The sequence below is a fragment of the Camelus bactrianus genome, chromosome 9 (genome assembly GCF_048773025.1).
Source record: "Camelus bactrianus isolate YW-2024 breed Bactrian camel chromosome 9, ASM4877302v1, whole genome shotgun sequence".
NCBI lineage: Eukaryota > Metazoa > Chordata > Mammalia > Artiodactyla > Camelidae > Camelus > Camelus bactrianus.
In genome coordinates, this window is record NC_133547.1 from 5,804,543 (window position 1) to 5,816,681 (window position 12,139).

The 12,139-nt window shown below is 47.0% G+C and overlaps 1 protein-coding gene across 4 annotated transcripts in view; it reads right to left on the reverse strand.

Annotated features, from left to right (window-relative positions):
• Positions 1-12,139, reverse strand: part of MYH14 (myosin heavy chain 14) — a 74,936-nt gene that overhangs the window by 5,082 nt on the left and 57,715 nt on the right. For all 4 annotated transcript variants that reach the window (XM_074370976.1, XM_074370978.1, XM_074370975.1 and 1 more), the window contains 7 exons: positions 9,902-10,114; positions 7,524-7,736; positions 6,219-6,380; positions 4,824-4,952; positions 4,209-4,297; positions 4,001-4,124; positions 1,193-1,401 (listed from right to left, as the gene is read on the reverse strand). In XM_074370976.1, coding sequence (XP_074227077.1) covers positions 1,193-1,401; positions 4,001-4,124; positions 4,209-4,297; positions 4,824-4,952; positions 6,219-6,380; positions 7,524-7,736; positions 9,902-10,114 — 1,139 coding nt within the window. The remainder of the gene's footprint in view (positions 1-1,192; positions 1,402-4,000; positions 4,125-4,208; positions 4,298-4,823; positions 4,953-6,218; positions 6,381-7,523; positions 7,737-9,901; positions 10,115-12,139) is intronic.

The following is a 12,139-nucleotide window of genomic DNA, read 5'->3' on the forward strand; positions in this document are numbered from 1 at the left end:
GCCTGAGTTTTCCTATATATATCAAATAGGATAACAATGGTCCTTCTCTCACAAGATTATGTTATATCATACAAGGATATACAAGCAGTCCAGCACCTCACATGTAGTAAGTCCTCAATAAGTGGGACCTATTATTATTGATATTACTGGTACTGAACAGTATTAAGCAATAGGAAAAATCTTTTGTATTGGATGAGTGACATTTATTAGGCTTAGTAATAAATATTCTGTTCATTTTATTAGCACAGGGGTTCTTAAATATGAAGGTTGGGGGTGTTTCTGATTGTTTCAGAGACTGGAGATGGACACTCTCTCAGCTCCACACTGCTGCTGCTTCCTGACTTTGAACATGGATGTATGGGTGTGATGTTTGGCACAAGTGCAGCCATTTTGTGACCAAAAGGGAAAGACCAAGGGAACAGACCCAGATGCTGACCCAGAGCCCTGCCACCTTTCAGCTACCCAGCTCCAGACATCTTATCACATGAGAAAAATAAATTCTTTGGGATGGATTAGTGACAGAAATTGCCTCAATTCTCACCCCTTCCTGTATTCACACTCTTTGCAATCTGACTTTGCAGCTCCTCCTATAAAGAGGTAGAATCTTTCTCCATTCACTTAAATCTGAGCTGGCCACATGATTTGCTTTAGTTACAGAATGTGGCAAAAGTGAAATTGTATCAGTTCCCAGTTTAGGTCCCAAGAAGCTTTCAACACTTTCCCTCACTCCTGGATCCTTCGCTCTGCCATGTGAACAATCCTGGGCCAGTCTGGAGCAGAGACCCATTAGCCTAGTTGTCTACTTTGAAAGCCCAGGCAAGATAAGCAAATCCATCTAGTTTCCTTTTAGCTAAGCAAAGATGCATGCATGAGACCAGCAGAACCTACCCGCGAGCCCAGACTCATGAGCAATAAGTGACTAAATAAACGACTGATGTTTTAAGCCACCTCAGTTTTAAGCTGGTTTGTTATGCAGCTATAGCTAAATGCTACATGACTCTTTAAATCATATAGTGGGAATGCAGGTTCTTGCAGCCTAAAGCATCCTAAATGGTATAGGAAATCCTCAGCCATTAACATGATGATGCCTTTTGGACATTTCTAAACCAGGTGCTTGTAATACAGCTCCCCTTCATCTCATTTACCAGAATCAAAGGGTCACCCTCCAGCTGTGCCCTCCTCTCCCACCTACCTGATCTCCTGCTCCAGCTGCTCCTCAGCCTGGGCCAGCTTAGACTCAAGGGCAGCGATGATCATCTTCTGGCGGGCCCGGGCCCCAGCATCCTCCTCACCCAGGCGCCCCCGGAGCTCCTGGATCTGCCGCTCCAGCTGCTGCCGCCCGCTCTCTGCCTTGGCTGAGAAACTGCGCTCAGCTGACAACTCTGTGGTCAGCGATTCCACCTGTAGCAGTGGGAAAGGTGGGACTGTCACGGTTAAGTCTCAGAGGGAAAGTGGGAGGTAAATCCAGGCACCTCCCAATTAAGTGAGTTGATAATTGTTAGAGTCATAGCACAGAGCCTGGTCCATACTAAATACTCAATAAAGGGTAGCGTGTATTTTTCCTAATTGGCTTATCAGCCAACAGCAGTGCCAGCCCTGGGTTTTAACCTTTTGTGTAGGTTTTTTTTTTTCTATTTTAATAAGTCCACGAGACTATCGCAAACTTAAATTCTACCTCTGACTGTGAATGAGTCTATTCCAAGGGTTATCACACTTTTATTTGCACCAGGATCCTCCAAGGGGCTTGTGAACCAAAGGCAGACCACAGGGTCCCACCCTCTAGAGATTCTGATTCAGCTGGTCTGGAATGGGGTCCATGAAGCCACACTTTCAACAAGAATCTCAGGTGATTTGGATATGAATGATATGCAGGATCATTTTGAGAAATGCCAGCTCAATTAACAGTAGCTACTACATTGCAAATGTGTAAACACACTCCTAATAATAGTTCCTGTTTATTTATTTATTCAGCTCGTACTCTGAGCAAGGTCCTATGCCGGGGACACGGAAATGAGTCAGATCCAGTCTGATTCATACTTTATTTCATTTCACCCTCACAGGAACACGTCGACATGGTGATTAGCATATGCTATTTTTTTAAAAAACTTTTATTGGAAAATAAAACTGTGATACAGAAAAAGTAAAAAAACAAAAACAAAAACAAAACAAAATCTGATCAAATACATGGCTTAATGGGTTAAGAGAAGGCAATTATCATGGTCACCCCTGCTCAGGTGAAGAAACAGAATTTCACACACCCATCCTAATAACAACCCTCGTCCTTTCCCCTCTGAATAGCATGTTTTCAGCCTGACTTTTTGGATGGACACTTCTTTGCTCTCTTTTCAAGTTTCTTTACTCAAAGATGCATCCCTAGATCCTATAGTTGAACCCTGCTCATTTAAAAAATTTTGAATAGATCTTTTAAGTCTCTTTTTTTGGGGGGGGGAGGTAATTAGGTTTATGTATTTTTAATGGAGGTACTGGTGACTGATCCCAAGACCTCTTGCATGCTAAGCATGTGCTCTATGACTGAGCTATGCCCTCCCTGCTCACATCACTCTTTCTATGGTTGTAGTATCCTCTGTGTCCTCTGTGAGAGCATATATTGGCTTACTCATTTCATTTATAATGAGCACCCAGCATTGTTTTAGGTACTGGGAATAGAGCAGTGAAAACTAAGATAAAGGCCCTATGCTCAAGGTGCTTAACATTCTGTTGGGGAGATGAACAACAGACAAATAAGTAAATATACAATATGATGCCAGGCATGGTAACTGATAGGAGATTAAAACAGAATGCAGAGAAATTATGGGAGGCGGGTGGCTGTTTCACACAGGGCAGTCAGAAGGAGTGAAATGTGTGATGGTCTGGGAGAAGAGCTTTCCAGGAGGAAGGCACAGCAAGTGCAAAGGTCCTGAGGTAGTAATAAACTTGGCATGGTCAAACAATAGTGAGGAGGCTGGTGTGGCTGAAGCAGAGTGATCTAGAGGAAGAAGGTTTATACATAAGGTCTGAGTTAGCCAGGGACCAGAGTGTGGGGCCTTGTTGGTAATCGGAATTTTACTCTGAGTGAGATGGCCGCTGCATTATCCTGACATATGACTGCCACTCCTACTGGTCTAGGGGCTCCTCAAAGGCTGAGCTGGGGTCTTACTCCTCTCTGAGTCAGTGCTGAATCCCCAGCAGCATTGGACCCCATGAGTGGTCTCAAAATGTATCTTTAGAAATGAATGAAATAATACAGACATAGAACTCTCTTTGGAAATCCCATACCTCTTTTGTTTGCCTGGCAAACTCTTAACTTCCTACAAGAACTCTTAAGGCATCACCTCTATCAGGAAGTCTTCCCTAATAGCCCCCAGCCTCCAGCCTAGGTCAGTACTCCCCCCTAGGTTCTCACAGTGTCTTGTGCTTCCTCCATTCTTATTTGTATTTCTGTACTGGAATAGTCTGCCTCTTCAATCAGACTAGGATGTCCTAAAGGGCAGAGACCTGAAATGATCCATCTCCAGGTCCCTAGCACCACCCAGAATAGGCTGTGGGCCTTCAGAAGCCTCATAAAAAATTTACAAATAAATATACAAATGAAATATGCTGTTCTCCATCTGTCTAGCTCCTACTTATCTTTTAAAATCCAAGCCAAATGTCCCTTCTTCCCTGTGACTGTTGCAGAGAGTTTTTTTTCTCTCTCTCTCCTGGGCCCAGGATACTTCTAGTATCACACATGCCACTCTATAATGTGACAGTAGAGTCCCATGTCTGTTTCCCCATAAGACTGTGCAGGACAGAGACCCTACAAAGTTTATCTTTGGGTCTAATCCTTAAGAAACTTCAGAAATACAAGTGAGTGAATGCATCAATGTCACCCAACTCCTATTCAACCTTCAAAACCCAACTCAAATAGTCCCTCTTCCTATGTCTGTTGAACAGGACTGAAAGTTATGGTCCCAGGTCAGTGGGGACCCAGGTTGGCCATAGGTGACCAAGCTGTGCTCACCTGCAGGAGCAGCTTGCGGTAGCGGTCATTGAGTAGCTCTGCATTGCTCTGCTCCTCCTCCAGCTCCTCTTCCATTTGCCCCAGGCGCCCCTCCAGCTGCCGCTTCTCATCCAGAATGGCGGCCCTAGGGAGAACCGGGACAGGGGAGGTGAGAGGGCAGGATGGCCAGAGGAGGGCGCCCTGCCCCACATGACCACGGGCTACTCACTTGCTAAGGCTGCCATTGGCCACCTCATCTGCCATCTCGTCCCGCTCCTGCTGAGCCTGCCGTCGGGCACGGTCGGAGGCGGCCAGTTCCTGTGATGACCGAGGGCGGGGGTGATCAGCTGTGGTGAGGGGAGGCTACGTGGGCACCGGCCTCCCTGTCCCTCACACCTCAAGTCTCTTGGCCTTTTTTTTTCCCCCACCGCATAGTCTACAGGCAGATGTCTCCTAAATTCTGAGCCCCTGATCCCTGTCCACCTCCTGATGCCCGCCCCCAAGGCCCTTCACGCTCATCACCTCCTCCCTGACCCCAATGTCTCCTTTCAAATCAGCTCCTCGGCCTCCAGATTCCCCCGGGGGTCTCTCCTGGCTTCCTCTGCCCACTTACTGGCGTCCACAGCCCTGTCCATCCTGCCCCTTTACTCTGTCTGCCTTGTTGCCTCCTCTGCGTCCCCACAGACTCGGCTCAGGCTTCATCCTCTCTCCCCAACCTCCCTGCCTCCAGTCTCCTCGCTCGAGTCCATCCCCCACACAACCCCAACGCCGACGCTGCCCCTCCCAGGAGTCCCCAGCATCTCCCAGGCCCCGCCCACCAAGGCCCCGCCCATTCTGGCCTCACCTCCTGCAGCCGCAGCACTTCCGCCTCCAGCCCCTTGAGGCGCTTATCGCTCTCCCGGCTCTGGGCAAAGATCTCCTCCCGGGAGCTGCGTGACTCCTCCACCTCTCGCCACAGCTCCTTCATCTGGGCCTGGGAGGAACGCAGCGAGTGAGCGGGCCAGCCTGGTCCGTTTAAAAAATCCCCACTGTCTATCTTTATAATGGAGCATCTAGTTGTTGATAACCACAGTGAGGACAGCAACGGGCTTGGCAGTCGTGGGGCAGTTACAGCACAGTTATTAAAATTATTATTATTTGCTTGATAATAATAGCTTTTCAGTGTAGGGATTTTCTCTCAGTGATGACATGATTGGCAATTTTTACTTTTTGGGAGGAATCTTTCTACACCAGTGCTGCCCACTAGAAATAAATTGAAAAAAAAAAAAAAAAAAAAAGACAGAAACCTAAAACCCACCAAAAAAAAAAAAAGCAAAAAAAAAAAACCTAACTAACTAACTAAATAATAAAAAAAAAAAAAGGAAAAAAGACAAGGAAAAAATAGAAATAAACTGCAAGGACATATGGTCTTTTATATTTTCTAGTAACCACATTAAAAAGGTTTAAAAGAAACAGGTAAAAGAGTTTAAATACTATATTTTATTTCAGCTATATATCCAAAATGTTGTTATTTCCACTTATAATCAATATAAAATTATTGAGATATTTTACTTCTCTTTTGTATGAAGTCTTCAGAATGTAGCATGTAACTTGGATTTTGGGCCCACCACACTTTAGATGTCTAACAGCCACATGGGGCTGGTACCCTCTGCATTGGACAGCCTAGGTCTATACTTTTTAAAAATTAGACTTTACATTTTAGAGCAGGTCTAGGTTCATAGCAATATTGTGTAGAGGGTACACAGATTTCCCAGACAGCCCCCGGCCCTCACATAAGCACAGCCTCCTCCATTGTCAACATTCTGCAGCAGAGTGAGTGGTACATTTGTTACAACTGATACATCATCCCCCCCGCCCCAAATTTTAAATCAACCATGTATAACTTTCATAAGGGGGTTGTGGATGGGGGCTCCTAAGGTATTTCCATTCCAAAGTGAAATAAAATGAAGACACTGGACTAAAAATTAAGCTTTTTAAATAAAAGCAATAAAAAATATGAAAGGAACCAAAGGTGGGGGTGTAGAGCGCATGCTTGGCATGCACGAGGTGCTGGGTTCAGTCCCCAGTACCTCCATTCCCCAGTATCTCCATTAAAAAAAAAAAATCCAAGTGAGCCTTTGGGGCATGCATGTTTATAAAACTGTTGGCTAATCTGGGTGCAGCTCCTGGGATGGAGAGAGCGGGGTCCAAGCTGGTCCTGGGCCCGCCCCTCTCCACGGGCTTAAGCCCCACCCCTTACCTGCATCTTGCGCAGCTGCTTCACAGCCTCCTCCTTGCCCTGCCCGGCGGCCGCGCTCTGGGCCTTCAGCTCCTCCAGGTCTGCCTCTAGCTTCTTGCGAGCGGCCACGGCCAGTGCACGCTGCTTGCGTTCCTCATCTCGCTCTACTTCGGCATCCCTCAGCTGGGGGCAAGGCCGGGAGGGGCAGGCTCAGGGGACCAGAGACCCAGCCTCCCTCTAGAGGCTCGTGACATAGATGCCCATCTTCCAGCCCCTGTCCAGGCCTCTAGCCCCATTCCTCCTGCCCCTTGCTTCTCTCCACCGCAAATCCAACTCATCCTCTCTGACCCCACAGCCCCAGCTCAGGCCTCATCCTTGCCCCTGGCCCCAGCCTTCTCTTGGCTCCCATCTCTCCCCTCCAGCCCATTCCAGAAGTCTCCAGAAGTGCCAGCTCTACACTCAAGAGCTGGCACTGTCCCTCCCCTGTTCATGACCCTCCTATGGCTTCCCAGTGCCCTCAGGACAAAGTCCTGGATGAGCCCATGGCTGGATCAGTGGGGCCAGGAAAGATTAAGAAAACACCCCCAGCCTCAGATCCCCAATTCATCTCTCCTCCAGGGCCTCCCAGCTCTGTCTCTCCGGCTCCAGTCTACTGCCCACATGGCCCCAGAGGGGTCTTTTCGACACACAGAGCTGACCCATCCCTCCCATGCTCAGCACTCATCACCTAGTGGAGAGCTGTGCCCACTGTGGACCACAGGACATTCCTCGACTGAATGCAGAATGAGTGAATGAAGGGTGCAGAGGGAGAGAGTGACGGAGGGAATGAGGAAGTGGGTGAGGGAATAAATGAACAAGGAAGGTTGTGGATGAAGAGGGTGCAGACGAACTCATCAAGAATGCATGGGTGGGTTGGAGTGTGGAGGGGCTGGGGTTGAGTCCATAGAGGAGTGGTTGGGCTGGGGAGAGGTTGCTTGGGAGTGGGTATTTGGGTGGATGGAGGGGAAGGTGGAGGCAGAGTTGGCTGTGTAGAAGCGCTGGTGGGTGGGGAAGTAGTGTCAGGGGCGGTTGGGTGGCTCAGTAGTTGGGGTGGTAGATGGGTGGATGGATGGTTTGGTGGATGGGAGAGGTCTGAGTACATCAGCAGGTCAACAGGATGTGTGTGGGGGTGCATGGCTTATGGTGGATGAATGTGTTCAGGAACAGGAGGATGGCTGGTTAGCAGGAGAGACTTGGGTAGAAACACTGAGTAGCAGGTGCCTATAAGCACCAGGGCACTGCCAGCTGGCTGGGCACCCCACAGCGTCCCACTGGGCCTGCCCATACCTGCTTGGCCAGCTGCCGCCGCCTCTCCTCACCAGCCTCATCACGGCCCTGCAGGTCCCGCTCATGCTGTGCCCTGAGAGCCTGCACGGTCACTTCCAGGCGCAGCTTGGCATCCTCGGCGGCCGTCAGCTCATCCTCCAGCTCGGTCACCTGCGTTCGCAGGTCGCTGGCTGCCTGTTCTGCCACCCGGCGGGCTCGCTCCAGCTCATGCACCTGGTTGGGAAGGAGGGTGAGCACTGGGCATCTGGGTCACTGGCAGGCGTGAGGGTTGGGGGAGGTCAGGATCCAAGATCTATCCCAGGCTAGAGTGAGGGGAGCTTTGCCTGATGAGGGGAAGGCAACAAGTGGATGTGCCCATCCTGCTTTGTTCATTCATTCATAGGTTCAACACTTCCTGGGCACCTATCTACTGGGTGTCTCATTCTGAATCATCCTCAGACAGATTTTATTAAAAACATATGCACGATAATTTTATTATCCAAAGCTCTTGAGGGTCCAATTCAAGTGTCTGTTAGATTGGCTGACTCTTGCTTATGGTGGATTATTTCTGCATGGGTTTTGTGATTTTGGATTGTGAGCTCACTTCACTGTGGCTTCATCTTCGGGAATCCCATGTGGAAATGGGTTGAAGGCAACAGAGTTATTGCTGTTGGTTTCTGCCCAACTCCCCAGGATATTATCAATCCACTATCTACTTCTATTTTTTTCTCAGAGTGGAGGTTTCCAGACCTTTCAGGGAGGTGTAAATTAAAACCTCAAACATCCTGTGAAAGAAGACCTGAGCTTATTAATTCTTGAAGACCTCCCCCACCCCCACCCCAGCCTCTCTTTAACTGTCACCTCTTCAGAGAAGCATCCCTTGACCTTCAGGGCCTCCCTATCACCCATGCTCCTGGCACTGAGCCCCTCTCTGATTCAGCCCTGGTCACAGTGATCACTTAACATGCGCTTATGTGTCTTTTTGTGCAATACCCACCTCCCCTACTGGACTGTGAGCTTGCAGGGCAGGAACTACATCTGTGTATCAGCCCCACCTAATGACCCTCATGGAAATGCTACAGTGACGGTGTCTACTTTTAGCTCTTCAAAAGGACCAAATGGTCTCCCTTCTACTTTGGCACCTGCCAATCAACTATGCTTACTTGAAGGGATCAAACTTTTTCCCATCACCAACCAATTTCCAACAAAGGCCGTTGAAGTCACTATAAATCTCAACAATTTCCCCAAAGGACTTAGTAGTTTGAGCCTGAGTTGTATTTTGGCTCCATTATCTCCAGGGCTGCAGGCCAAGGGTGAGTCACGGGGATGGGGGCTCTTTCCATGCCTCGCTAAAAGCTCCATCAGATCAATGCCAGGGTGTGCAGAGAAAATACAGCCCTCATCCATCCCACACCTGGGAGCACACTGCTTGGCAGTAAAAAAGGATGTTGGGACTGTTTCTGCCCAGGGACCCAATCAAACACGGATTCTACCAGGGCCTCCCGCCATTACTCAGGGTAGCCTGTGTCCCCAGGCCTGTCTGGCTGGTGCTCCATAAATATAGTTATTGGGCAAATGAAGGGAGGATGGAGTGGAGAGTGTGTTAGACTTTGCATGAGGCTGGGAGGCTGGGATACTGGTTGGGTAAGCGAGGACTGGGAACAGGCCTGGGAGACCCCTCCCAGGCTTGGGAGGGAAGGATGAGTTGGGGGAAGACAGAGGGCCTGGTAGGCAAGCCAGTGTGTGTTCAGTGGAGTCAGGGGGTGGCAAGGTGGGGTGTCCTCACACTGAGTGTGGTGTGTGTATGTTTGTGGTATGTATGCATGTGGTGTGTATCTGTACAGTGTGTGTATATGCACGTATGTGCATGTTGGGGGTGTGTGTATGTGGTATGTGTATGTTTGGGGAGTGGTTCTCAAGCTGTATGTTCTGATAAATTCTCTTCACGTTTGCACACCCAAGATGAGCATTTCTCATGCACCATGTGTACACACGAGCAGGTGTGTTTCATGGAAGATTCTCACATTCCATGAATGCACATGTGAACACGTATGTTTTGTGAACAGCTCTCAGGGAACAGGGGACCACCTGTGTTCCACGGACAATTCTCCTCATGTTCTGGGTACGTGCCCAAGAACACGCATGCTGGTGACCGGCCCTCCTTACTTTCTGTCTGTGTGGGTATGAACACGTGTTTGGCAGAAGATTCTCCTTGCACCCTGTATGCATGAACATATATGTCTGGTCAGCGGCCCCCGCCTGTCCCGTGCTTGGGCGTGAACATGGGACTCGAGAGCTGGTTCCCTTCACGCCCCATGTGGGGAGCGCCTGCGTGTGTATGTGGCCCCGACATCACATGTGCGTGTCGACTTCCGAGTCCGGAAGCGGGGTCTGCTCACGCTCTTGCCGACATCATCCTTGCTGCTCAGCAGTGCCTCCAGCTCTGCCCGCAGGGCCCGGTTCTGCCGCTCCAGCTCCTCCCGTGCTTCCTGCTCTTCCTCCAGGGCCCGTGTCAGGGACAGAGCCCGAGCCTCGCGCTCCCGGCCCTCCGCCTCGACCCGCTCACGTTCCTCCACCGCCCGCAGGACAGCCGTCTTCTCCTCTGCCAGGAGCTTCCGGGGCGAGGGAGATGGGTGGGGGGAAATAGGTTAGCTGAGAGGAGTGTACAAGGGAATGGAGAAGAGCGAGCAGCCAGGGATGCAGAGAGAGACAGACAGACAGAGGCAGAGACACAAGAGGGAGGTAGAGGGATTAAAGTCGCCACAATGTCCCAAACCAGCTCAACTCTTGAATGGATCCAACTGATCAGCCCCTCACTCTGGATACCCAACAGGGGAAAGGGTGTTTCTTTCTTCCTCTTGGGGTAGGGGTAGGAAAAAAAAAACCCACATATTCTTTAAATGTACTTCAACTTTCACTGTTGTTTTTTTTTTTTTAAGATACAGTAATTTACAAACAATAAAACTTACAAGACATGCAAGAAAGGAAGAGAATGGGAGTCAAAGTCAAGAGAAAAATCAGTCCATAGAAACAGACCCCAAGATGACCTAGAGACTGGGATTATCATACAGAACTTTGACTATGGTATCTAAGTTTCAGGACAAGATGGATACAATGGCAGAAGAGTCAGGGTTATTTCAGGAGGGATCTGACACTGTAAAACAGAACCAAAGAAAGATGCTAAACTTCAAAATATGACAGCTGAAATCAAAAAGTCACTGGATGAAATTGAGAGCAGAATGGAGACATCAGAAGAATCAGTCTACTTGAAAACAGGTCAACTGACATGATCTGAATAGAGCACAGAAAGAAAAAAAATCATTAAAAAAAAGTTAGCAGAGCTTTAATAACCTGTGAGACAGTATCAAGCAGTCAAACATACATGTTTTTGGGGTCCCAGAAGAAAGGGAAAGAAGAGAGGAAGAAGTAAAATTGCCTTTATTCACAGAAGACCTAATCATCTATGTAGAAAATCCAATGGAATCTATAAAACATCTACTAGCACCAGTATGAGTTTAGTTAGATTGCAGGATACAAGATCAATATACAAAATCGATTGTATTTCTATATATGAGCAATCAGAAATTGAAATAAAAATAATACCATTCAAAGTAGCATAAAAAATGAAACATTTGGAAATCTGACGAAGATGTGAAAGGTATGCATTAAAACTATAAAACATTTCTGAGATAAAGTGAAGAAGATCTAAATAAATGGGCATATATATCATGCTCCTGAGCCAGAAAACTCAGTATCATGAAGATGTCAATTTTCCCCAAACTGATCTATAGATTCAAAACAATCTCAAACCAGGAGGATTTGTGGGTATATGTGTAGAAATTGACAAATTGTAAAACACAGATGGAAATTCAAGAAAAGGCAAAATAACTTCAAAAACGAAGAAAAAATTGGAGAACTAATGCTACCTGATTTTCAATATCTATGTAAAAGCAAGTTAGTATAGAGAGTATTTTTTAAAAATAGAGTTTGAACAACTGAATATCCAGATACATAAAAACTGAACTTGGAGCCCTGAGAGCACTATATATAAAAATTAACTCGTATGACTGAAACATTATGCTGTACACCAGAAATTGACACAACATTGTAAACTGACTATATTTCAATAAAAAAAAGAATGCAAAAATGCTGGATTTTAAAGGCATCTGAAAAAAAATTAACTCAAAGTGGATCATAGACCTAAATGTAAAACCTAAATCTAGAAAACTTTTAGAAAAAAATCATAGGAGGAAACCATTGTGATCTTAAGTTCGGCAAGGATTTCTCAGACACAAAACCAAAGGCATAACATACAAAATAATAAATTAATAAATTGGACTTCATCAAAATGAAAAATTTCTGCTCTTTGAAAGACTCTACTAAGAGAATGTACGGACAAGCCATAGACAGGATGAAAATATTTGCAAACCAATATACCTGATAAAGAACTTGTATTCACAATAAATAATTAAGTAATTTACTTTTGAAATTCAACAGTGAGAGAAGAAACAACCCAATTTTTTTTATAAGGCAAAGATTTGAATAGGCTTTTCACCACAGAAGATGTATAGATGGCAAATAAGCACATGAAAAGATGCTCAACATCATTGTTCATTAGGAAAATGTGAATTAAAGCC